The following is a 27,754-nucleotide window of genomic DNA, read 5'->3' as shown; positions in this document are numbered from 1 at the left end:
CAGAAAGGTGCACATAATGATCTTGTGAGCGTATATTAGCAGATAAGAAGCAAATAAAGCTTTCAAATAAATGGCATGAAGGAGAAAGTGTAATAGCTGTAATCAGAGTGTAGCAGAGTACAAGGACTTTAAACTGTACTTCAGCAAATGTGCTGAGTTCATTTACGACTGGTCCAACTCACGATCTCATCCACCAGCCACTGCAGGGTTAACTATAGTGGTGTATGGTTGTGTGTGTGTGAATGGCGGGTGCAGTTATTCTTCAGCTGTGGAGCTGTTTGTTTTGCATTCTGCACAGATTCCAGCTGCTGTCATAAATCCTCTCCTCGGCCTGATGTGGGATGGTTTCCTGCGTCATTAAAATGTGGATTTGTTTGAATAAGTGTGCAGAAAATATGGCAAACAGGAAAAGGTCGTCTTTTTCTGAGTGAATCACACAGTTGGTCATGCTTCACAGAGCTTCGTGCTAATTCTGAGGAAGTTGGAGTCCGTGAACATGACTCATTTATTGTACAAGAAGAAGAAGTTAGCTGATGGTTAAACGGTTAAAGGTATTTGGGTAAACTTGCAAACATATATTCAAATAAAGCCAAACTGAAGTTCTGAATCTGATGCTTTTGTGAACTTGACAAAAAGTCAAAGGTCAAAGGTGAATCCTGTGAACAGGAAGTCTTAATCTTGACTTTGAACTTGACACATTAAAAGCATCAGATGGCAGGCTGTGTAAATTATTACAGTTCTACTTTCTTCTTCCTTATTATAGCTAATTAAAAATATCGTAGAGTAGTAGATCAGAAGAACTTGTATTATGTACATTTTGATAAAATCAAGGCCAAACGTCTTTCAGTGTTGCAGACACAAAGCTCATATTCTTTAGTAAAGAACAGTTCACTATGGCAAATGAACTCTGTGCAGAGAGTCAGTGTTTACAGTGTTCACACTTCTTCTTTGTAACGTCTGCTGTTCTCTGTGGCTGCAGGATATCAGCTTCTGGAAGTCCTAAATGCCATAATGACCAAATGAGTGGCCTGAAAGAAACAGTTCTAAAAGGTTTATTTAACAGGTTTATAGAAGTTAACGACACCGGAAACAGCAGCAGGAGATTGTGCAGGTAACTCTCTGATTACAGGAAGGTTTCAGTCAGAGGTGGTCCAGAATCAAACTTAGTTTCAAGAAGAAGTGGAGCTGGTATTATCTTTATCTATAGGCTGTGGAGGATGTTCTGACTGGCCGGAGGAGTCCAGAGGAGACTGGGAGAAGGAGCTGTGGAAAGCGGGCAGGCAGGTACACTGCAGGTGAGGATTCCTAGGATAGCTGGTAGCTATTGTGATAACAATTTATGATAACAAATTGAAGTGACAGAAGGTTTGGACTGAGGAATGTCCACAACAGCAGAGGAAGGTCATTAGAAAAATTACTGGAGGCAGATAAGAGGAAAGGTTAAGCAGGGCATGACACAAAAACTTGTTCTAAGCATGAGGGCGCCGATTAGCACTATTGTAGTGACAACAATCTGACAGAGATTGAAGACCCAACTCAATCTTTAAACAGCGCTCACTGGTGAGAAAATGAAAGGCATGTGTGATTAGCAAAGCCTGGGAAACAGAGACTCCTCCAGCTGGCGGCCCCAGCGAGGGCAGCCGGCCCACAACTGCACCTGAGAGGAGAGAGAACGCAGAGAAGGAGAAAAACCTCCAGACAGTAATCAGTGCTCCAAGTTTCTCACAGTTTGTGGACTTCTGCTTGTCTACATGCTTTCAAGAACTGATCATTACCACGATTTGGTTTCCTGACCATGGATCCAACATGCTGATCTAATGATCTCTCAGCCACTTTTCACTTATGCTCCATGTTTGAGGCAGGCTGGCTGGATCGTCTTTCTCCAGGTGGCTCTGTGCAGTGAGATTTTTGGCTCTGCCCTTGGAGGGGGAGCTGCTCGCCCCTTCACACCCTTAGTTTTTTTCCGGTTGAGAGGCTGCACATTTAGGAACCAACTCTGGTGATGGCTCTCCATGTGATTACTTCCCATCCCCAGTCCTCAGTTTCCTTTGAGTGTTGTAAAGTAACTTTTGCTTCTTGTGTCCTCTGCAGAGCTTCGTACCCAGATAACGTGCCAGAAAAGTGTGCCTGTTCCACATCCATGATGTTCCTGTCACCAGAGTTTAGCCCATATGCTCGCCCACTCCACTCTGCCGGGTCTCTTGCAGGTACCTCCATCATCGTCTGGACACCAATATTGGAAACAAACACAGATATCGAAGCAACCATTCTGTTTTCCCCACTTACCCACAGTAGCTGCTTTTCTCTCGTCTACAGACCTGTAAACGTGCCTCACAAATCTTAGGATTTTCCACGGACAAATGATTTTTCCAGATTTCCCAAACAGTCAGAAGTTGGCTTCATCAGAGAAAATAACTGTGCACCAACCCTCTGCTACCCCTTGAACTTCCTGCAGATTTCCGGTCTGTCCTTGAGCTTTGAGGCTTCTCTGTTGTCCCTTGATGCCTCACTGTGCCTGCAGACGCACTCATGCCTGTTCACTTCTGGAACGATGACTCAGCCTCACTCTGGAGGAGGCGGTGATCCTGGCGCTCCATCGTGCTGAAGCCTTCACAGCAGCTGAACGGCTCTCAGTGAAGCATTTGATGATTCAGTGAGATTCAGTTTCTCTCAAGTGGAAAATTCATAGAAGTAATTTCTTTGCATGCGAGGCCATTTTAGGGCTGTATGAGTTTCTTTTGAAGTAATGTTGCTAAAACAGGAAGTTGTTGTGACATCAGCTAACTCGCACACACTCTTTAATGTCAGGGCCAAAACTTTTTGATAAAGTGAACTTTCATACTGACAAAGCTCCTGCTTGTGACACCCAGAGGACAGCAATATATAAACATAACAACTGAGGCAGCAAAGTTTGCAAAACACAGTGTTGGCTTGACTGTAGTCACAGTTTGTGAGATAGCTTACGACTGTGAAACAGGTCTGTTCCTTATACGAGTTTTGGACACATGGATCAAACAAGTTCAGGTTCTGAAATCCTTGAATGATCACAGAGGGTCACAGGACCACACCACAGTATGGATCTCCTGGCTGGGAAAAAATAGTTAAAAATCACCAAATTTCAGCCCAAATCTATGAACTCTGAAAATATTAATAATATGAAGGCAAAATATTAGGACTGTACCTTCAGTATTTTTGCATGGCTTTCATAAAAAACACTGAAGGTAACATAAAAAAGAAAATATCAGCGGATCCTGAGGTGGTCAGGTGGGAACCTTTTTCAAGTTTGGGTGATTTGATGTAGAATGATCCAATATCGAACAGTTGCCAGTATTAACGGCGCTCTGGATTAAACGCTCGGACTGCATGAGCATATGTAACAGAGAGTTTATGCGTCTTTACCTGTTCTGCAGTTTTTCTAATGCAAATGTTGAATTCACAGCATTTTCAGCACCTCGTGCCCCTCAATGACGTCTCCGATCGCGTCTTTGCTCCCAGTGTTGCTCTCACAGTAACACATCGTGTTGTTGCGCTGGTATAAACGCAGTGTTACAGTGTGCAGCGTGCATGCACGGCTGTATATCGGCGTCTTTGCGGTCCTCCTGAGCTCTGAGTGGTGCTGTCTCGCATCTGTCGCCCTGCAACGACTGCACTTCCATTGCATTTCTCCAGCAGCGGACTGACCAGGCCCCTCGCAGCCGCTACACAGTGCCCCCGAGCCGGGCTGATTCCCACCGCAGACCCGGGAGGTGAGACGGTGGTGGCACAGCGGAGGACGACGGACTCCATAACCGCTGCGAAGGCCGGATCTACGGCGGGGAAAAGCCCAGGATGTGATGAAATCCTAAACAAAGTGCGACACACACACAGACACACACAAGCCCCTGCACATCATAAACGGGCCCGTCTTGCACTGCAACTTTGCGTTTTTGGCTCTCGGCGGGCGCAGAAGGCGGATAATCATAGAGGTGAGGTCGGGGAAATTATTGTCTGGGGAAGGGTGACGCGCACTTCTCAGCAGCCCCTGCGCTGTCAGACGAGGAAGTGAAGCTTCACACACGCCCATTTGAGCCTGTCGACCCTGCTGAAAAAGCCCAGAGCCGCTCATCAGATAACACAGCAACGGACTTTCCAAACATGCGCCCACTTTCGGATGGACGGCAGCGGGAATAACCTGCAGGACGTCGAGCATTTCAGCAGGTAGGCGAGCGAAGCGCTTTACGCGCAACGTGGACATGACAATTCTCCAAAATGTTATTATCGTGAGATTTCTCCCCTGTGAAGGCCTGTCTCCATCTTTCTTTTTTCTTTTTTATAGTCACATGTATGATCTCTGGCCTAACTGTCACTGTGCACTGTGACTCATTGCTATCACCACCATCGTCTGAGGCGGACACGTTCAGTTAACAGGCTGCGGGCCAGATGTCAGCATCTGCCCGCTGTGCGTGGACGAGCACCTGCCTGCGTGGTGGTTTTGCGTGAATTTAGCTTACTTCTGGCCGCACGCTCAGCTCCCATTTTAACCAGAAAACCGACTTCCCAGGAGATCTTGGCCCTTATTGCGCCCTGATCTCCACATTTTTGAACTTCAAACAATGAGGCAATCCCCGTGTAGCAGAGGCTCCTCGTGTGTACTGTATACAGTGTACACAGATAAAACCTGTACGCGTTGGTTCTAAATGGAGACTAATCGGTTTCAGGGTAATATCAGAGTTATTCATGTCATTTTTAAGCAGAAATTTGTTGGTTTGAGTTGATAAAAGAAGTTGATTTTATGTTTTATTTAATCATTCTGCTGCTAAACTGAGCTCTGGATGATTAATATAATAAAACATGGCGTTTAAAGACTTTAAACTAAGTTCTGGGAGCTCTTGATGGATTTTTGAGGCTGAAGCAGACTGAAGCAGACCGTAACAATAGACAAAGTGATAGACTGAAGAAATTATCTACATATCTTACGATATCTTTCCCTTTTCCAAACGATAGAGTGCACAAGAGTGCAGATTGTGATCTAAGAGGAAAGATATTTTGCAGGGAGACCCCCTGGACTTATCCTGGGGCTCCTGTGGTTCAGCAGGCCACATTTTGGACAGCAAAGTACAGTACAAAAGACAAGGGTTTTAATTTTGTTGGCTGGTAGTTTTTCTACATTGTGTTAATTAGAGAGCTGGAGAAGTGGTCAGTTTAGCTTAGTCACATCAGTCATTTAAATCATTCTTCAAACACGTGACTGAAGTTTGTTGGTTTCAGCTGAAGGTGATGGTTTAGTTGATTGTCTTGATATTAATCTGAGTCTTTGAGTTCTGTACTGTTGCTCAGACAACAAAAAACATTTTTTCAATTAATATATTCCGTTATTCCATAATAATATTGTGTTTATATTGAGTACAGATGCTATTCTTTTCCATTACTAAAAGAATTATAGTGATTCTAGAACCTCCTGGACTCACACTGGGGCCCATGTGGTTCTTCATGCCACTTTTTTGGATAACAACTTAATAACATGGCAAACCATGTAAAGTGTCCATCATAACTCATTGATGAATCAATAAAATTAAAACCTCAAGAGGAAATTATTTAGAAATCTGGCAGAAACTCAGTAGTTTAGTAGATGTGTCATGGGATTACTACGCTGAATACAGCGTAGTACACACTTACACACTTTGAACAGCAAAACAAAATAAAAAAATAAAAAACATGTAGACAAACCCGTTAGTTATGGAGTATTTGCTCGTCATTTTTTAAGCAAAGGTGGCACAAAGTTGTTGGTGAAAGTGATGTTTTTATTCCTCTGTTAGGTCGGGCTTGTTAGTTATACAAATCAGACTTTTTTTGTGAAAAGTGATGGTAAATAAATCAATAAAGGTTACATTTTCAGTTGACATGATCAGTTTTCACATGATTTATTGCACTAGAAGAAAAAAGGGGACCTCATGGAACCACACTGGGGCCCCTGTGGTTGCCACATTTGGACAACAAAACGAAAGCACAAAGCCATGTGACACTTTTGCATTGTTATTCTCAGTAAATGTTATTGTTCCTGCATGTGTTGATTTATATTGTTCTTATAAGTTCATTTTATCACTGCTTCCAGTAGCTGACTTAATATCCCAGAGTCTTTGAATTGCTTTGAATTAGAGATGTTTCCATGTACGCTGGGAATCTTTTTAGTAAAATTTGTGGGCCTCACCGCCATCAGTCAGTCAGGAAGTAGTAGTAGTAGTTGGCTATTTTATAGCTAGCTGTGATCAATATAAATACAATAGTGTGCATCTTTAAGTGAATATTAATATGAAAGTGAAGGGAGGATGCTTTTAAAATGACTGAATTTTAATCATCAGCTAAATGCAGGAAGAGAAAAAAACTGCTGCTGGACTCTGTGTCTACCAGAGAACTCAGCTGCTGCTGCGGTTAAAGGAGTATTCAAGTCCCTTATAGGGGACCTAACAGTAGACATGTGTGAGGAAATAATGAGGAGGTCATTATTTCCTCACACATGTCTACTGTTCCAGAGGTGGATGTGCAGATTGAATACGGCCAGGTCAATGTATGTTCAAGCATTCCCTGTGAGCCAAAAGCTCGGGCTTCAAGCTACTCTAAGCTCTCTGTTTTTACCATTTTTTATGGGTACAATAGATATTTATGATGTAATAGAGACAGGATATTTCTAATATAGTCATCTCAGACAGAGCAGTCCCTCCTGCCCCGTGCTGACAACGAGCAGCCAATCAGAAGAAAGCCTTAACCTTTAAGGAGGAGCTAAAATGTTTTGTTTTTTCTAAAATTACTTATTTCAGACATGCGGTGACTGAGGGACCGCACCAAGGCCACAGTGAGACAAAGAAGGATTATTCTGAAATTGAAATACACTCATTATGGACATAATGTGATGGTCATTTTGAGCAGCAGGAATTATGCCAGAAGCTTGTTGATGCTTACCCAAAGCACCTGGTTAAAGTAAAACTAGCTAATAGACATTTAATTATATATTTAAGCCCCTTCGATGAGAGAAAATCTGAAATTTGAAACTTATTCCCCCAATTCTGTTTTAAAGTCCTTAGAGATGTATGCTCAGTTCAAAGAATCATCAAACACCTAAAATGACCATGAAATTCATTAGTGTGAACATCTGACCACAGCTGTGTGCTGCAGAGTCCAAGTATAAAAATAAAGAGGTGCATTAGTCATCTTTTAGTTGTGAAATTATTTCTTTTCTAATTTTGTTTTTCTGGTAGAATCTTATCTTTATATTAATCAAGTTTCAGTTCTTGTCATCTAATGAGGTGTTTGCGTTCTGCTCAACTGCCAGCTCACAGTTTACTTCCATGTTCACCCCCTATGTCTTGTAGCCCTCTGTGTCTCTGGTTCTCTGGCTTACAGAGAAAAAACAGTTCAAAAAAACTGTAAAAAAACAACAACAACCCAAAACGTGGCTGCTGGAGACTGGGGAACAGTCTTTAATGTGTGAAATTATAGAAAACAAGTAAAACTGTGTTAAAGCTGGGTTTAAGATTAAATTGTGCACTATTAACAGTTACTGCGCTGAACACTAGAAATAACATCACGGGTACAATAAGGGCTTCCAGCCAGAGAGCTGGAAAATAGCACAAGAGCTCAAATTTAATAATAATTTTAATATGAATATAAAACTATAATTCTTGTTACACTAATAGAAAGCTATTTTTTTGCTGGGGGACCTCCTGGAACCACACCGGGACCTCTGTGGTTTTTCAGGCCACACTTCGGACAGTAAAGGAAGTAAGAAAAACTTGCAGAGTGTTTGCACTCTTGTTGCATGAAAAGTTACCTACTAGAAACCGAGGGGGCATTCAACAACAACAATCTAAATTTAGCAGTGTTGCTGCGCACTCGAGTGTTTTATTTAAGGGGGAAAAAAATCCCACCAGCAAACAAAAACAAAGAAAAGAAAAGACTAATTGAACTGAGTAAAACAAAGCTAACAAAGTCACAGCTAAACTGTGATCATAACATGTGCTCTGCTCTGTAACATATATGTGGCCCACTTTATAGGACATTTATAGGAAATGTGAAAGATTGGCTTTAAAAGTCTGTGACAGACATCAAGGTCGGAAAACGTGGCTCTGGGATTTTGAGAGCTGCTGTGGGTAAAAGTACATATTTATGTAAGATATGACATGTTTTGTAACCTGACTATAACCGCTGTCACAGGTGTGGCTTTCTTTAGCACTTATCTACTCTAACTGAGCACTCAAAGCACCTTTTTTTTTACTACAAATTACTGTAATGTGACTATAAATGAAGCCAGGTGGATCCTCCCACGGGAACCTTTGTGATTCAGTCATTTTCTGCTGAAGTTTACAGCAGAAACATTTTTATTTATGTAAAGCAAAACTCAAAAATCCGGCACCAGCTAACAATGCAACATTCTGCTAAATAATTAACAACTTCTCTCATTTAAAATAATCCCTGCTGAGTCAATGCTTTGGTTTTGTTTTAGGAAGTAACCTGTTTCACCAGCTGGTGAGGTCATTTATGACCTTTTTCAAAGGCTCTTTGGGTGTTTATCATTTCTGTGCTGTCTCCTTTATCTGTGGCAGAGATTCTGAAATCTTCTAATGTAAAACTGATTATGACCAGGAATCATTTTTATACCACAATGAGTCTATTTCATGGCATTTTGGGCATTAAATATGTGCCTCAAGTCTCTCAGCTGCAGTAAATCTTTCTACAATAGCTCTGTTAGCCATGGTTCACTGCAAGACATCTTAGTGTGTAAAAGAGGAAAATTGCAATACGTCAAAACTAATAATATTCAAAAACTAAGCTGACAAATATATTTCCACTCCACTTCCCATTCCCTTGCCACACCAACATGCCAGTTCCTGTAAAAACTGTGAAAAGTTGCGGAAGTAGACAAATGACAAGTTCATGATGGGAAACTCGTCTAAATATACAGCTGCTCCTCACTTGAAGCTGAAATGCGTCACATATTCACATCGATGATGAATTCATTCATTTTAATCTCTATACACCCTGGAATGTAACAGCTCTCAGCAGGAAACCATAGATATATACACCTATAAGCCATTTCATTAGGTACACTTTGCTCAGACCAGCTGAACTGACTCAATTCTTTGTGACCCAGATTCAACAAGTTGCTGGAAACATCCCTCAAAGATTTTGGTCCACATTTCCTGTTCTTACCTGACAGGTGTGGTCTTCTGCTGCTGAAGGTTCAGCATGCTGTGCATTCAAACATGCTCTTCTGCATACCTTAGTTTTGATGATTTGAGTTACTCTTTTCATTCTCCTCTGACATAAACAAACCATTTTCACCCAACAGAGTTGTGTTCACTGGATTTTTCTCTTTTCCTCTGTAAACCTTACAGATGGCCGTGTGGGTAAATCCCAGCAGATGAGCAGCTTCTGAAACACTCAGACCAAAGTCGTTAAAATCACCAGAGTAAATGTTGTGATATCAGATGTCCTCCTCCTCCTTTTCCCTCACGGCTCCTTTGTGGTTATACACCTCCCTCTGCTTCTTTCATGTTGTCATTGGAAGGAGATAATTCTGCTCTAAATAACTGGGGAGGGGGCACGTGTCCCACCTATGCCCTGTAACTACTCCATGCAGGAGCATTTCAACCTTGGATGAGTGCCAGAAGGCTTTAAGCAAACTGGGCAAGGTCATCATCTAAAATTACATTTAACTCATTTCAATATATGCAAACTCCCGTTTTGTAACATTTGCATGCCTCTGAATAAATATAAAGTTTCGCTCACTGCACTGACATGTGGAGGACTCAGGGCTCGGCTAGTGGGAGGACGTTTCTGTCTGCTATTTATTTATGATGGAAAGATAAGGCCGGATTTAAAAAAATAAACCAGTCATTTTTGTCTGCTTATTTTGAAGACGTGTTGGGACGTTTGAGCGTCGACAGGATAAACTAACTTTGTTTATCTTCTTGGTGAAAAGGTCGTTGTTTTTCTTGTTCCTGTTTTCTTTTTGGGTGTGAAAACTTCACGGATCCTGGGTCTGATGCATCAGTTGCAGATACATGAGCTGCAGCATGGTTACCTTCATTGTTGATTAACATGTAGACTGTTTGCTCAGGTCGTTTTTTTCTATGTAATGTCAGAAAAGTCAAAAATAAGAAAGAAAAGAAGTAAATTTTCATACTTGAGTTGTCCGAGCCAGAAGCTATTTGGAATTTTTGGATTAAAAGTGACAGAAATGAATCAGTTAACAGTGTTTTAAGGACTCTGATGCAGTCTGTGGTCAGATAATCCAATAATTACAGATTGCGGTATGGAGACAGGAGACACTTTTCTGTTTTCGTTTTGCAGCGGCGGTTCAGATTAACTGCTGCAGTGGCTCAAATCCAAAACACACGGCTGGAGTTGACAGTAAGGGTGTCGTGTTTCACACAGCCGAGTGTTCAGCTTTAAAGAGCGAGGCATGAGCAGGTCCTCAGGGGCGAACTTTAACTCCATCCAAAAATTCAAAAAAGGTGAATCAGATTTGCCTTTACTTTAAAAAAAAAGTGCAAACTGGCCTAAAAAATGAAGCAGTGTCAACATGAACAAAGTCACATGAACTTAATATGTCAAAGCAGAAAAAAGAGTTAAGTGGACTTTATACAACCTTTGTTTAGCAAATTTTATAATATGTATACTCAGAAAATGTCAGCAGCCTAGATCTGTAAAGACAGTTTTGAGTGCTTGTGTATATTTAATGCTTTAACATGGGCTTTATTTACTCAAAGTACTTTTTAAACACTTATTTTAATAATTTTCTCAGTTCTGCAGTTGTTTTCTGTGTTTTTACTTCCCCAGTTTGTTTCAGTGTTACGCTCAACGCTCAAACTCTCTTTACTTTGTAACAAAGTAATGCATTACTTAACACCCAGACATCAGGCATACCGTCATTGTGTTGGTCCCCCTTTTGCTGCCAAAACAACCCTGACCCGTAAAGGCACGCACTCCTCTAGACTCCTGAATGCGTGCTGTGGTATCTGCATCAGGATCCTCTAAACCCTCTGAGGTGGGGCCTTAGAAACTCACTGCTGTGCTCCTCACACCATCCCTGAACCATTTTTCTTTGTGGCGAGGCTCATTTTCCTGCTGAAAGAGGCCGCAACCATCAGGGAATACCATTTCCATGAAAGCGTGTACATGTTCTGCATCAATGCTTAGGAGGATGGTACGTGTCGATGTTTGGGTAGAACGTTGCCTAAAGCATTACGCTGCCTCTGCTGGCTTGCCTCCTTCCCATAGTGCATCCTGGTGGCAGGTGTTCCCCAGATAAGCAACACACTCATCCGGCCATCTATGTGATGTAAAAGAAACGTGGCTCCTCAGACCAGAACACCTTCTTCTGTTTCTTCGTGGTCTGGTCCTGATGCTCACGTGTCCATTGGTGGTGGTTTTGGAGGTGGACAGAGGTCAGCATGGGCGCCCTGACTGGACTGCACCAAACTGTGATGCTCTGTGATCCTGCATGAACTTTGAGCTAGATTAGCTCTGTGTTGGATCAGAGCACACAGGCAAGCCTTCACTCGTGCATCAGTGAGCCTTGGCTGCTCATGACCGTGCCGCTGGTTCACTGCTGTTCCTTCCTTGGTCCACTTTTTGACAGATACTGACCCTGCAGACCAGGAACACCCCACAGGACCTGCAGCTTCAGAGATGAAGGCATCACAGTTTGGCCTTTTGTCAAACTCGCTCACATCTTCACGCTTCTCTGTTTTTCCTGCTTCACACACCAACTTTGAGGACAAAATGTTCACTTTCTCCCTGATGTATGATGATGAAGAGATAATCAGCGTTATTCACTTCACCTGATGTCATGCCCGATTGGTGTATTTATACTGCTTTAAAAGTAATTTATTACGCTACTAATTACAGTTTTAAGCAGCAGCATCACATTTGCGTGTGCTGCTTAACAAAATAACAGAAGTACACTGACGTGTACCTGTCTGCTCGAATCTCTGTGTTAATCAGGAGAACACACAGATGATCTTTCTTTCAGTAACCTATTTAAATATAAGAATAAAGCTGATAGACTTTACTTTTGGACAGCCAGGTCTTAGGGATTGAAAATCTGTTTTTTTGTTCTCCTGGAGACAAACCGGAAAATTTGTGTGTGTCCTTAAGCACAACTTTTAGTGTGTTTTGCATCTGCAGCGTGTATCTTGTAGATCTTTGGGAAAACAGGGTGTATTTTAACCCAAACCGTGATCTTTGTCAAACTGTGTTTTTATTGCTTAAACCTAACCAGGTGGCTTTTAATCATAACCCTTTGCAAGATTTTGCATTAACTTTTAAAGCCTGATTGCAAAAGGACCATTGGGTTAAAGAGCTTGTCTGTCTCTCAGGCAGAAGCAAACTTTGTCTTTGTTACGATGACAGTGACATTTGTAAATTTAATTACAAATTAAATTATGGGTCACAAAAGCAAAGTTTTTGCAAATTGATATTAATGACTTTCCTTCTGCCTCCCAGGCAAGAAGAACACTTCCTACCCAGGAACAAGAGACATGTCTGTGTTTTAAATCAAAAACAAATTTTAAACATCAAAACAGTCGTGTAGGACTTGAACTTTAGTCAGGTCCAGATTTATTCCACCAACCGTTCCACCCTCAAAAAGCAGTTTTTCATCCTTTAAGACCAGAATATGTCAATGCAAATCAATACAAATGAGGTAGTGAAGGCAGATGAGTTCAACTACCTGAAGTCAACCATCCAAAGCAGCAAGAGAGGTGAAGAAGAGAGTGCAGCCAGGGTGGAGTGGGTGGAGACGAGTGTCAGGGGTGATTTGTGAAAGCAGCAAGAGTGAAAAGGAAGGTTTACAAGACAGTAGTGAGACCTGCTGTGATGTAACAGGAGGCTGAAGATGGACAAATCCAGGGACAGCTCAAAGTCAGTGGCGAGGCTGAGATGGTTTGGACGTGTGCAGAGAGGGGAGACTGGACATGTTGAACAAAAGGGTTGAAGATGGAGCTGCCAGGCAGGAGAAAAAGGGTTGGTGTGACAGAGGAGGACACCAGCGATGGGATCAGGTAGAGAAGAAAGAAGAAAAGGAGAAAAAATGAGGCAGGTGAAAACTTTTATCCAGAAACGTGACTGAAACTAGAGGCTTTTTAATGTTGTGCAGGAATCCCAAAAAGTTGGGACTTTTGGGGATTTCCTTACCTGGATGACTGAGCGTGCATCAAGACGTTGTGCTGGAACAAATGTGGTTAGAAATGCACAAGCCCGTTCAAGTCTGCTTTTGTTACTTGAAAATCAAGCTTTGACACTGCTTTAGCATCACTCTGGGAGTGTCTCGCTGCTAGCTTTGTACAGAACAGGTTAACATGAGGTCGTGTTTGTGCAGATTGTTGGTTTTGGGCTCTTAACTGTTAGATTTGACCTCCAGCTCGTCTGTGGGGGCGCCGAGGCTTCCCCCGGTGATAATGAATCCTCATGAGGAACGTTAGGACTTATTTCCATGTTTTGTGTTAATTCTGAGAACAAATGTTCCAGTTAGTTTGTTTTCTCTGGAACTTGAAATGCAAAATATGCAAATTAACTCTGTCCCTCTGTCTGTGTGTCTGTCTGTGCGCCTCAGCGTGCTTCAGTGTTGAAGGATGGACAGGGAGCTGGTTCGGCAGAGCCAATCAGATCACGGCGAGGCCACCAATGGAACCAGCCCTCCGACCGCCGCTGAATCCTCCACCACCCCTCCGACCCCCACTCCTCCTCGGCTTACCCCCAACCCCATGCTCCTGGACTCCCCCGCACCCTCGCTGACACCCACCACCTCCTCCCCTCCCCCGCCTCTCACTCCCGCCCCCTCCATCACCACAAACCATGGACCAAAGGCGGCAGCAGCAACAGCTGGCGCTCCGTCTCCTCACGTCCTCGTCCCGACTCCCCCTAAACTTACCTCCACCCCTGCCCCCACCCTCCGCACATACTCCCGACACAACCATTCTTCCAAAATGTCTCCCTCCATGCAAACCCCCCCTTCCCCCTCCCTTCTCCCTCCCCCTTCGTCCTCCTCCTCTCCTGTCGTAGCGACCGCTCCTTCGCCACTCCTCTCATCCTCTCCAACTTCTTCTGCAACGCACAACAACACCACCATGTCTACCAAGATCTCCACCAGCCTGACCAACGGGAGCACCAGGGTCCTCTCTGCAACCTCAACGCAAATCACACCGTTTCACACACCAGCCAGTCCACCTGGCAGACAGGTAAAGGTCACACACTGACCCCCATATAGAGAAACAGGAACACGTCTTTCATTTAGAAACACTTAGAGAGACGTTTTTGCCCTGGAGTTTGTCCAGTTTGTCTTTATTGGATTTTTGCTCTTTAAACCATATCTGTGTTCATACATTGCACCCATACAGAATAAGGACGCACGTCTCCACCCTCTCATGCACAAATGGCCACGTCCAAGAATCCCACCATGACAGTGGCTAAAGCGTTAACTTTGAGGCTTCGAAAAGAAAACCTGTGGATGCCATCTTTTATGCACAGTCTATGGGTTACATAAGGAGGAGGCCACCTACTGGCTGTATTCATGAGACTGACAGCAGTCATTCAACAGGCTGATAACATTAGGATCAAATATTTTTTAGCTTCGTCTAAAAAAGACGCAGTCAAGTCTGTCCCGTATTCAGCAAGTGAAAATAAACGCAGAGGACGGATGTAAATAAAACACCTTAAGCTCAAAGTCTTATCTAGCGTTCCTGCACTCATGACGTTTACTTGTACTGCCATTTTTACAGAACGCACAGTGAGGATTGAAATCACAGTTTTTCCTCTTTGGATTTTGTGCAGAGGTGCACAAAAAAAAAATCAACTGAGAAACTGACCTGTTTTTGCTTTTTCTTATACCAACTGTAGCAGTTATGTCTGATATGAAGCATCAGTATTGTGTTTGTATCCTAGACTGAGCCTCAGTGATGTCACAGTTTGTGAATCTGTATTTTATTCATATTTCTGTAACACGTGGCGTGTGAGAATATTTTAAGCTGAGTTTCATTAAAAGGGAAATGTTGAAATAGCTGTTGAAAGTGACAGCTGACCTTTCAGGACCTGAACAAACGGATCTGATTTAAAAAGAAAGATCAGGTGTGAATAATCTAAATATAAGAATGACAGACAGCTCGTTAGATGAAGCCTCGGACCTTTCACCTGTCAGGCTCCATCTGGGTCAGTGTTTGACTGTTTGGGGTTACAGTTTCCTCTTTGTTTGCTTTCATCTGAGTGCGTTTCACATCCTTACACTCGGGTCTCACTCTCTGTTAATTCAGTGAGTAAACAGGCTGAACTGTGAGCGAGCCACAGAGACGCTCGCGTTCACACTCTGTATGCAGGCGCTGCTGCATTCGATACAAAAAGCTGCACAGTCTGCGGTTCCTCACGTTAGATCTTTAAAAACATGAGCTTGAGATGAGCACGAAATCACCGGCTTTTATGAAGCTGTTCTCAGAACTTTTCATTAGCTGGATGTCAGCAGCAGAAAAGGACAGTTACTGATACCTGATGGCCACCGCTGCAATTTTAAATGAAACAATCGACTGATTGTGATTGAAGTTCAGACTTTCCGCTTAATTCAAAGGGCTCAACAGAAGTAAGTTTGTGTCTTCCTTCCTTTAGTAACTGAAAAGCTGCTGTGTTGGGTTGAGATCAGGTGCCCGACGTGGCCATTGAAGAGGATCACGTTTCTCTGCACTGGGTCGCTTTTGTGGTTCGGCTCATTGTCCGTCTGCACTCTGATGCTCTGTCCGATCAGTCCTGCAGCGTTTGTCTGAATCTGAGCAGAGATTACAGCCCCGTACACTTCACGGCTCATCCTGCTGCTTCTATCAACAATCGCATCATCAGTAAACACTCGTGACCTGCTTCCACTGTTTTCTGGTAAAGTCTAATCTGGCTCCTGTTCTTGAGTGTAACCAGTGGTTTGCACCCTGTTGGTGTAAAACCTGTGACGATGATCCTCTCTGAGAGCATTCTGTGGTCTTTAAAGTCTTGTAGTGTTGCTGAGCTGGCCGATGCTTTCCTGCTTTTTAAGAACGCACCAGATTGTTGATTTTTTCTTTCTGTCTGATGGGTTTATTTGTTTTATTTGGACTTTTCAGTCGAGTGATGGCCTGTTTGTCTTGCACTGACATTTATTTGGACCTCGTGTTGAGGGTTCCTCTGAAAAAGCAAACAAATGCAAATTAAATACTTGCATTTGGTGGCCATGAAAACATATTAAACAGTTGTCTAATGTATTCTGAGCCTCTGAAAATGGGCGACTGTGCATTAAAATGGCTGGAATTCCTAAATATTTGAGGGAATACTTTTATTAAACCCCTTTAATTAAAGTCTGAACTTCTGATTTAAAATCCACTCCTTTGCCTAAAAACATGCCAAACAGTTTCTGACAACAAATTTTACAACACCAGTATTTCAAATCTTTAAATTAAACCTGATAGATGAGATTAAAAGAACTATAAACAGATGTGAGCTGCCTGGTGGAGAGAGTTTGTTGTGCTAATGAAGATGTCGACCAACAAAGTGAATAATCTGCTTGTGGATGAAGCTGTCCATTGTTAAAGTATTAATTTCGTGCTTTTTTTGTTGAAACGAAGCATTAAAAATTCAACATTTTCATTGTTTACTCTTTTGGTTTCCACCCAAACACACACTCGTGACTGCTTTGCTATTCGAGGAAATATCACAAAAAGTCATCCCTGCTCTGAAGCACTGCCTTAATTGCTTCCCTTCTCTCCTCTCCTCCCTTTGTTCCAGGTATCACAGACTCCTGTGGGCACACCTGGTCTTGTGCGAACCAATCAGAACCCCTCCCCTGTCAGGCATCCCAAGGTATCCCAGCAGACATTGCTCCTAGGAAAAGGTCTCAAAGGGTCAGGCCAAGACCAAGTGTTGCTTAGAGCTCAAATGGTAAACACACACACATTTTCATATATTTCCACATGCATTCTGTTCTGCTGCTGACAGTGAACAGGACAGAGTGTGCAGCTGCAGAAAGGATGACGAGTATAAAATGAGCCAGTTGACAGGAAAAGCTCTGAGTTTAATGCTACAAGCAAATCTGAAAACAGACGTTTTTAAATGTGTTTCATTTCAAAGCTTTCAAAGCAGAAACTTCTCTGAATACTAAACAAACACAAACATAATGTAAATGATATTAAATGCACTGCACCAAAAACCTTGTGAGATGTGATTTGAAACAGTCTGAAAACACAGACTATGAAGCAACATTACCAGGTTAAGGCAGCTGTGTTGAGCTTAAAGTCAGACTTTTAAGTGTTACAGAGGTTTACCTCTCTAAATCACCATGGTAACTGATGATGTACATACTACCTGTTTGGGAGAAGATTATGTGTTTGAAGTTTTAGTTAAAAATAATCTTGAAGCACCACATTTTCCCCAAATCTTTGATTTACAGTAGAGAGTACACATTATACACTCAGAGGCCACTTCATTAGGTACACTTTGCTAGTACGAGGTTGAACCCCGTTATCCTGCTGAAAGTAACCTTTGGAAGATGGATACACTGTAGCGATAAGAGGATGGACATGTTCAGCAACAATAGACAGCATCATTTAAACACCACAGCCTAAGAGGCCCAAGGTGTGTGAAGAAAATATTCTTCACACCACCAGCAGTATGAACAGTTGACACAAAGCTTCATGTTGTTTAAGCCAAATTCTGACACTGAAGTCTTAATGTTGCAGAAGTCGAGACTCATCAGACCAGGAAACATGTTTCCAGTCTTCTGTTGTCCAGTCTTGGTGAGCCTGTGTGTTTCTCTTCTTAGCTGACAGAAAGGACACTCGGTGTGGTTTGAGGTTGGACTAGTTGTTAGCTCAGAGATGCTCTTCTGCATACTACGGTTGTAACCAGTGTGTAACAAACCCACAGCAGACCCGGGTCCACCTTCATGCTTTGCAGCATTCTTTATTCTTACAATATTCGCACGGTTGCTGTAACAGTACATTCAACGGCTGCAGCTCTCCTGCTGCCAGCCGTACACATCACCACCAACAACCATTAATGACAACAGCACAGCCTTTTACACTGGTGTGATTGCAGATGCAGCTGCAGGTGCGTCCATCTCACCTGCAGCAGCATCGCAGACCACGCCTCGCCACACAGTGGTTATTTGAGTTACTGATCTCTTGAAGCATTTCTCCTCCGACGTCTGACCTCAGCGAGGCAGTTTTCACCCGGAGAACTGCTGCTCACTGGATATTTTCTTTTTCGGTTATGTGGGAAAATCCCAGCAGATCAGCAGATCCTGAAATATTCCGACCATCCCGTCTGGCACCAACAACCTCGTCACATTCAGAGTCACTTAAATCACCTTTTTTTCCACATGCTCAGCTTTAACTTCATCACGTCGTCTCGACCGTGTCTACATGCCTACATGCATAGAGTCGCTGCCCTGTGATTGGCTGACTGTGGATAGTTGCATGCATGTAGCTAGTACCTGACTCCCATCACTAAGTTAAGCAGTACATATGTTTGTGTTTCATTGTCTGACATTTGCATGTCAGAAATACACAAATATATCTGTTTTCATCCTTGAGCTGAGCATACACTGCTGCAACTGCAGTTACTAAGAACAAGAGTGAAAACGGGGTCAAGGTTTCAGAGCTCTGCTGTGCAGCCGCCATGATAGAAATAAGCGAACAATAAGATGAAGACATGAACTCATAAATTCACAGCTTTAATGATTTTATGTCTTATTTGCATCATCAGTGTTCCACATACTGAATCTTTGTAGATCTCTGTCTGCTCTGATCATGTCTCTGATGGCAGACGGTGGTGCTCAGCTAAAGAAGAGTCAAACTGAGCCTGAATGAACAGACATCAACATCGAAATACCAGTTGCTGTAAAACAAGTCTGGCTATGGTGAAATCCTTCATAGTACCTCTCTGCTGCAGTTATGACAGAAACAAAGTAAACTCTGTTTCTCAGTAAAGAATGATCCCCAAATATTATGAGTATTCATGTACAGAAAGAGCAAAGCGGCTTGATTGTGACTGATGAGCTCAAAACTATAAATCTGTGAAAAGATCAAATCGTCATTATTGACATCATTTGCAGAAATGTTTCTAAAGAGTCTGATTATTTGCACAGAAACCTATTTTAGACTAAAGGTTATTTATCTGTTCACAAAAGTCCTTTTAACAGTGAAATATTAAACCATGGTTAATCTCACAAATCATTTCCCTCATTCTAGATCTGCCACCTGGATTTAAAACACTTAAATGTGTTGTAAAAATGTCCAAGTCTGTTTAACATTGAGAAACATTGAATATGAAGCATATGTCTTGCAGTTGTATTAATCCACCGCAGAAAATAGTCCCCAGCAAATTCACAGTTTCCTGGTTAAAGTCTGATGTTGATCCGTTTTAAAAAGTAACCATCCTTTATGTTTATAGGTGTTTTATTAGGTCATTAAAAGGAAGCAAAGGGCAAGAAGACGCCTCAGTTATGTCTCACACAAACATCTGTGCTTGAGTCCTGCTCTCCTCTGTTTATCTCCTCCTTCACTTGTTTCCTCCTTTTTCTCCTGCAGCTAATTCTTACATCTGCTATGCGGCCGCCCCAGCCGTGCTCCTCCTCTTCCTCCTCCTCTGCTTCCACTTCTCCTCCTTCCTCTAACCCCGCCTCGGCTCAGGTGAGCAGCCGAGCAAATGTCTTTATATCCACGTGAATGCATCTTTTCAAACTGACCTTAGACGGTAAATGCAGAAAGCTGATTTCTTTACACAGTCGTCTGATACACACAAAGCTCAGCAAGCACAGCGAGCAAGCGCAAGGTGCTGCCCCTCCTTAATCTTCCAGAGGCTGGCTAATTACAAGAAAGCTCCCTTGTAGGAAGGAGGGGTCTTAAAGAGCCAGGACAGTCACACTATATAAACCAAATTTGTGAAATCTTCCGACCTGACTTCCTCAGAAAGAGCTGCTTTTTTTCAGTAACTTTCAGTCATTTAATGAAGCAGTGCAAAATTTGGCATTTTTAGCATGTTTAGTCTCCGTAACTACATAAGTACAGGAGACGCACACGTGAAAAACACATTCAAGCTGTGGTAAAAACTGCCTTCGAGTCCATTTTACACCCAGTCCCAGTGTTGCAATCTAAAAGCAGAATCTGGTTTCTTTGAGCAGCTGTGAGCATGCGTATCACCGGCTCTGAGACCAGCGCTCGTATCCTGGATGTTTGATCTGTTTTCTGATCATTCACTGGAGAAAACTACAAAGTGCTTTTTGGGAAAACTTTCAAGGGTTATGTCAAAGTCTGCTATATGAAAGATAACCAGGCTCAACTACTACCCATAATTCCTTCTGGGTGAAATACATTTCTCTCATACGTTGACTGTGACATAGAAACCAAAAGTCTTTGAAGGACTGGGATCAGGTTCAGCAGACGCTCTCTCCACAGTTGGTCCTGAGACCCACATCAAACGAGAAAATGTGATCTTGTTTTTCTGTGTTTGTTGATAATGTTATTGTATTTCTTATTTTTATCTTACGAACAATCAGAAAATGTCAGACGATTAAGACTAAATCTACTTTAGAGAGAGCTTTTTTTTCTGCTGCCTCTAACATACCTGCTCTCCCTGGTAACAGTTGCTAAGCTGTGATTGGATAGCCAACACCTTCGTGGGATTTAACTGAACATCTTTGTGTCCCTTCCAGCTCCAGAGTCTCACCTTGAGGCCTCCTCCTCCCGGGACTCTCGCCATCCCTCCTTCCCTACGCCTCAAGCCCAGCGCCACGGCCCCGCCTCCCCTCTCTCGACCTCAAGGCCCGCTCATCCCGATTCTCAAGCCGCGACCTCAGTCCAGCACCACAGCAACGGAGTGCCCAACCACGCCCAGCCGCCACCTCGCCGTGCCTCCTCCAAGTAGGTCCCTGAAGGGTGTGATGAGGCTGGATGAGTACGCTCCTCTATGTGAGGGTCCTACATCTAGTGACTAATAGATTATCATTAAATTATTATAATTCTACACTTTCAGTCAGCTGATGCTGTGTTTGCAGCTTACCTAAATGGGGTTTGTTACCAGAGCTTTTATTTATATTTGATTCTGTCCTACTGTTTTTAAAAATATAGTTTATTGGTAGGATCCAGCTCTCATCCTGACAGTGACTAACCAGGGGGGCTGGAGGGAGGTGTGTGTCAGATTTTCAAAATAAAGGCCATCAGTGGAAGACCAGTATGCTTTAAAAATTATAACAGTTGCCTCAAGGCCCTTTATATTGTAAGGTAGAGACCCTACAATAATACAGAGAAGCCTGAGCAATGAGACAAATCGCTGTGAGCACTTGGTGGGAAGGAAAACCCGCCTCTTAACAGGAAGAAGCCTCAGGACCAGTCTCAGGAACGGGCAGCCATCTGCTGCAACGGGTTTGAGGTGAAGAAAGGATAAAAGACACAAAATAAAAGCCTCAAATTACATATTGGATGATATCAACACTGTGAAACTTTCAAAATAAAAGCCTGCAGTTTAAAGCCTTCTGACAACTCTCTCCAGCTGTTTTGGCAGCAAACCACAGTCTGGTGTTAGCGACAATCACACTGACATTTGGTGTGAAATTGCATGTTTAATTTTTTTTTCTACAAGCAGTGAGTAAACTAAAAAAAAAATTTTGTATCAAAATTAGCGTTTTATATTTTCAATCATTTTTTGCCTTCAGTTTTTAAAGAATTACATTTTTTAAATAGATATTTTTCTTTATTTACTATTTTAATTTTGGTTACTTTTAAAAAAAGAAAGGACAAACTTACTGCATTTAGCTGTTCAGAGGCTTCTTTAGCTGCACTGGTGTGGTCCTGTGTACACTTTCATTTCAGTGACTTATGAACCAATAATTCCCCTCTATGACCCGGAGACATCAGAGCTTCAGTTTACCCTCACAGAACACTGGAACAAGTCAATTCTCAGCATGTTTGCCGTCATTGTCTGCAACTGAACTCATAAATCACTGGAAGAAAACTGCACTGTGCTGCAGAACAAAGTAAATTGAATCATGGGTCTTGATATATTTTCTAGCCTTGAGAGATGAAAATTAGAAAACAAAAACATAATAAAATTTGCCTTTGATAATCTAAATAATTCAGAGTTTTTGGAGCCACTGAAAGGAAATGTTTAAATCTTAGATGTGAGAAAGTCGAAGAGCTTTTCAGCCAACACCCTGAATCCTCCGAGCCTCCTGTGCATCAGCAGATTACAGTGAAGCACATGAGAATTAAACAATCATAACATGCACGAGTGGCCAGTGGAAGAATTACAGTCTCTCATTTAGCAGATCATTTATTAGTCATATCCATCCCTCATTGTTTAATGGTTTCCTCTTCATGCTCGTCTCCCACAGCTCTCTATTCTCCGGTTCGAGCCGTCCCTCTGAGACCCAGACTTCACTCTCCTAACGGTCACAGAGCGGTGTCACCTCGACAGACCTCGGCCCTCCAACCAATCGCTGCTGCTCCCTCCAGCCAGGCGTCTCCCATCAGCCGGCCACTGGCTGGACTGAAGAGCTGTCCGTTAACTCACAGCCCGGTATCTGTCTCCAGCGCTCTGTCAGCTGTGCCGCATTTTGAGCGCTCGTTGTCTGCAGCGAAGCAGCTTCAAATCATCGCCCTTTCTTCGGCTCGCCAGCCACAGCCGGGAACTTACACGCATGCTTCGGTGCAGCCGCCGCCTCCAGGTGCAGAGTCGCCTGAGGTTTCCGCCCAATCAAAGAGGACTTTGAGCACTGAAGACGTCCTTCCTCCTCCTCCTCCTCCTCCTCCTCCTCCTTTAAACCCCTCGTTGCCAAAAACCACCTCTCCTCTGCCCTCACCTCCATCCCTTCTGAGTCCAGCCTCTCCGCAGAGTCAAGCTGAGTCCCAGCTGCAAAATCTGACCCAGAAGGTGGAGGTAAAGGAGGCTGAAGAGCAGAGAAAGAGAGCTACAGCCGTGAGACAGGAAGTCAAAGACGAGGAAAGTGTCGCTAAAGACCTGAGGGTGGAGAAAGATGACCAAAGAGAGAAGGTGAAGGAGGAGGAGCCCAGTGAGGAGCAAATCAGCCAGGAGGTGCAGGAAGTTAGCCGAGAGGAAGATCAAATGGAAGTGACAGAAGAAGGCCAAAGTGACAGAGAGAGGAGAGAGGAAGGCAAGGACAAGAAGATGGAGGAGGAAGAGGAAGGAGAGACTCCAATGGACCAGTCTGAGAACCAGACTGCACAGCTTCCCCATCAGTACCACAACACGGACCCTATCCCGGAACTTGATTCTGTTAAAGACTCCACTGTGGACTCAAAACCCATCACGGGTCTCATTTCAACTCCACTTCCAGTCCAAACTCCAGCACCAGTCCCGGTACCAGAGCCGGCTCCAGTCCCCGAAGCCTCTGCCCAGAGTCAGAGACTGCCAGAGCCTCAGAAAGACCTTCAACCTGTTAGCCAGGAGGACTTCTGTGAGAACATGTCGACCCAGTCCGACAATCAGTCAGGTACCTTGAAGAGCTCATACTCAGCAACACTTAATGCTCATATCTGTGTGTTTACATGAGGCTTTACATTAAAGCTGTCAGGTTGAAGGAACATTTAAAAGCTGATCAAATTCAATTTTCTAAACCAACAACAACTTCATCTGTCAGAGCTTGTGCTTCCTTAAAGGGGTCCACACGGATGATTAGTTGTTATTACTCCACTTGTCTTGGAGAAGCCACACATGGTCGGTGCACAGTGTGCAGCACAGTCACAACACACTGGAGGGCAGCCAGCAGCAGTTTCTGATGCTTCATGCTACAAAGCAATTAAACTGTTGAGCAAACTGTCTTTACGGGACATCTGCCAGGAGGAATTGATGCAGTAATAGTGGTGCAATAAAGACTCGCTGGTACCTGCTGCTCACTGGTGAACATTAGTGTTCTGGTTTGTTTTCGACTGTAACTTAATGCAATGAATACTCATTTTTCAAAACATGTTCATTTTAATTTTCAGTCAACCCTTTTTTCTTTCTCTGCTCCTCACAGCGTTGTCCAGCCTCTCCTCCCAGTCTCCCCCCTCCTCACCCATCATCACTCCTTCGGCAGAAAACCCTCCTCCTCTCCTCCCGGCGCAGACCGCCCTCCCGACTGACCTCAGCCTACCGCAGCATGAGCCAGCGAAGGTGGACAAAGCGGTTGGCGAGCCGCAGCCCCCCACCGCAACTGAGGCAGAGCCTCTCGGCCAATTGGAGGACAAGTCGGAGAGCTTCAGCCAATCACTGAGCAGCCCCTGGGAGCCAAGGCCGTGGCCTGAGGGACGGCAGGTTCTCACCCACCTGGTGGAGGGATTTGTCATCCAGGAGGGGCTCCAACCGTTTCCTGTAAGGAGACGTTTGTCTTACATCACAAAGGCAGAAAAAATGAAGCTACAGTTAGAATTTTAGTTTTTGATGATTTTAATCTGAAATAAGTTGGTGTTTAATCTCCTCAGGTTTATTTAAGCATTTCCAAAATAAATTGTGGTTTAGCTGACAGTTTAATCTGGGTTTACAGTTTATCACCTTTTCTTGGGTTTCCCTTTCTTTCAGATGTTAGAGAGGTCAAATATTACAATTTTGTTACTAAAGTGGGGAAAAAAACTCAAAACTTTTCTCATGTATAAAAGTAGAATAAATTTTGGGTGGATGTAAATGGATTCCCTCCTTACTGCGATTACCTTTTCAGCCACAGGCTCTCGCGGTGCATTTATACTCACCTTTTTTCTGTCGTCCAGGTGAACCGCTCATCCCTGCTGGTTCCAGAGCAGGTGCCCAAACCGCAGGAAGTGAATGGGACCAATGGGAAAGCGGCGCTGCCTGTAACGGAAACGATAAAACAAACTGAGCACTCCACAGATTCGGACGAAGAGGAAGGAGGAGACACGGACGATCCAGGGAGCAGTAAGGAGCAGTTTAACTTTTAAACTTCACACCTGCCCGTTTTATCTGCTCTGAAGTCTCGATGCATGAAATTACTGTTGATAAGAGCTGCAGACCAGCGGCACCCACATCATACAGTACTGTCACCAAATCAACAACAAAGATTCATCCAAGAAAGCTCAAAACAGAAGCAGGTGACACTTTCTCATTTATGGTGCATTCAAGGACCGTCTGAGATTCCAGTAGAAACACAAGGAGCAATTTGTAAGAGAATTCTTTTGTGTTCAGCACAAACATTATTCATGGTTCGAACTTTTCTCTCATTATTTAAAACAACAATCTTAAATGTAAAACTTTTGCAAGGCAGAGACCACCCTGACTAACTTCTGATGTAAAACCAGTCATTTTGTCCTACAAGCAGCCTGAGGTATGACAGAAACCACTCGGTTCAGAAAAGAGCTGCAAGGTTTACTCCCAGGAGAGTTTCGAGGGGTTAAAAGTTAAAACAGCTAAAAATAGGGAAGTTGCACGCAAATCATCTCTAGGTTTAAAGGCACCAAACTTTTTTCCACATATTTAAGACAGGTCTGCAGAGTGGGTTACGTTTTCTCACTGAAAGAGCACCAGCAGGCCCGTGGTGATCTCTACAGTCGTGCCTTTAGAACAGCGTCTGTATGCTGCTCAGTGAGAGAAGTTTAGGATGACCGCTCTCACAGCTGCTAAAACTGTGAAGTGACAGCAACATGAAATGACAACTGTACTTGATTAAAACCAAACAAAACTCCCTCGGGTGGAATAGATGGAACAAAACATGCAAATCAAACTGTTCGGAGTTCTAAGAAATAAGAATATTTTGTCCAGCTGTGGCAGCAGAGGCTGGTTTGCATGATGTGTCCCTACAGCTGTTGTCATGACGGCGCCAAGGGGAACATAGTATGGAAAACAATAGCAAAGAGACTGTGTAGTATCACTGATATTATCCTCATAGAGTCCACATGTAATGCTGGGCAGTATGGGCTGCCAAGAAACCAGCGAGCTGAAAAAGAAACATTTGAAATGATTTTGAATGATTCATTGTGAACAGTGAACATATTTCGCTGACGATATCAAGCTGTATGCGTAACCTGCAGAGATACCTGCTAATGAGGCCTAAGTAAGAGACTAAACGTTGGACTAAATTTGCCCTCAGAGGCCGTTATTCAGAGAACTAGAGTTACAGCCTGTGTTTTTACAGAACCACTTTTAACAAATCATTTAAATACCCTCTGAGCTTAATTAACAGTTAAAATACAAACTTAAGCAAACAGTTGAGATGTCTTTAATCAGCTAAGGGTCACATTAGTAAAGGTTAATACATATATATGAGTCCTTGTGTTTACTTTCTACTTGGCGGTTATGTCTGAAGAAACAGTGAAACAACAGAGTGAGAACTTCTAGTTTTTCTCCCTTTGAGAAGTTCTTCTTCATTTTGAGGACTTTTTTCATTTTTCTCTGCTAACAGTTACCATGTAAACCTGCTACGTCTCAAACACTTGCAGTCAGCCAGTTTGAATTAACTGCACTGGTTTCCAAAGAAGAGTTCATAAGCACAGTGGCTTATGGGATGTGAAGTGCTGAAGCTTCACAAATATATTTATTGGAGTTTCTAACATTTTCTAACATAGACTACGATGGTCTTAGTTATGTTGAATCAAATTCAACGTAATGTCCTATAACATCAAAGATCTGACAAACGCTGCTTTACTATCAATTAATTTGCTTCTTAATGAAAGTCCTCCTTTGGCATTACAAACCTTTCAGTCATTCTTTCACCTGCAGCTGTGAGACTTTAAATGAGAGCAGGACTTAAAACTGACCTGATTAAATCAAGAATAAAAACATAACTCAGAGCAGAATTCTTGCAGTTTTTATATAAGATTAGTAAGTTTAATATTAAAGGAAAATAAATTAGGCTTAAAGAAAATATATAAAAAGGGTTTCTCATGGCTGCACACCAAACAAGGACAAAGTCTTTACATGTTCTCTAAAAACGGTGAAAGATCTTCCATTTCTTGTCTTGAACGCAGCGATTGGTCCGCAGGCTCTAACCAGTAAACCACTGTCATAACATGGAGTAAAACCGGAGTTTCTGCATTGTGGCACAGCTACTGCCCACCACTGTAAACCTGTCCCGTCATGTTCTGGACCTGCGGGCCTAAACTAGAAAGCAAGTTCAACACACCGTATTTGGCTTCTGTTATCTTAAACATCAGCAAGCAAGCTAAGATGTCACATGAAAGTGGTTTTAACAGTCTAACCATTCACCTGCAGCACAGGGGCTGATTTAACACATGAAGATGTGAAAGATAACAGGCTAAACACTAAATACAAGCTGAGAGCAGCCCTGGGACTGTGCAGTGAAAGTGTGTGTGAGAGGTCTACGGGGTCTAAGTTAACCACTTTTAATACCCTGAAAACTCGGCGGTAAACCTGACGTTTACCCCACACACCCCCAAATCCTGCTCTGCTCACGTCTGTCACTCTGCTGCCGATGTGGTAAATGTGGGAGCTGTTTATCTTCTAAACAAGCAGTGGAAACCATATTAGACTCTGTGACAACTCTTTCTCAGCTACACCTTCTCTCATTCGACTGTCTGTGTCCCTCTCACAGGGTCGGGCCACAGAGACCGAACGGTGCTGCACTGCCAGTTCTGCGGGAAGAGAGGCCACGCACACAACTTCATGCGCTCCAAACGCTTCTGCTCCACTTCCTGTGCACGCGGGTAAGACCTCGCTTCATTGGCTTAAGCACTAAAGAGGGCAGCTGTGATGTCACGGGACCTTTAGACAGCGTAGGGGTGCTGCTGTCGCAGCAGCAGCGTGACAG

The 27,754-nt window shown here is 43.1% G+C and overlaps 1 protein-coding gene across 2 annotated transcripts in view; it reads left to right on the top strand.

Moving 5' to 3' along the window:
* Nucleotides 1–779: 779 nt before the first annotated feature.
* The window catches only part of LOC134634881 (polyhomeotic-like protein 3), a 31,064-nt gene continuing 4,089 nt past the window's right edge, over nt 780–27,754 (top strand). The window contains exons 1-9 of one of the 2 annotated variants that reach the window (XM_063484310.1): nt 780–4,197; nt 13,592–14,216; nt 16,771–16,923; nt 19,572–19,673; nt 20,696–20,903; nt 22,373–23,491; nt 24,017–24,351; nt 24,744–24,909; nt 27,539–27,650. In XM_063484310.1, coding sequence (XP_063340380.1) covers nt 13,611–14,216; nt 16,771–16,923; nt 19,572–19,673; nt 20,696–20,903; nt 22,373–23,491; nt 24,017–24,351; nt 24,744–24,909; nt 27,539–27,650 — 2,801 coding nt within the window. In that variant the 5' untranslated portion in view covers nt 780–4,197; nt 13,592–13,610. The remainder of the gene's footprint in view (nt 4,198–13,591; nt 14,217–16,770; nt 16,924–19,571; nt 19,674–20,695; nt 20,904–22,372; nt 23,492–24,016; nt 24,352–24,743; nt 24,910–27,538; nt 27,651–27,754) is intronic. The other variant, XM_063484311.1, reaches the window with a different exon arrangement.

The sequence above is a fragment of the Pelmatolapia mariae genome, linkage group LG9 (genome assembly GCF_036321145.2).
Source record: "Pelmatolapia mariae isolate MD_Pm_ZW linkage group LG9, Pm_UMD_F_2, whole genome shotgun sequence".
NCBI classification, from domain to species: Eukaryota; Metazoa; Chordata; class Actinopteri; order Cichliformes; family Cichlidae; genus Pelmatolapia; species Pelmatolapia mariae.
Note: the sequence above shows the minus strand (reverse complement) of the source record. Positions and strands in the feature narration are given on the sequence as shown.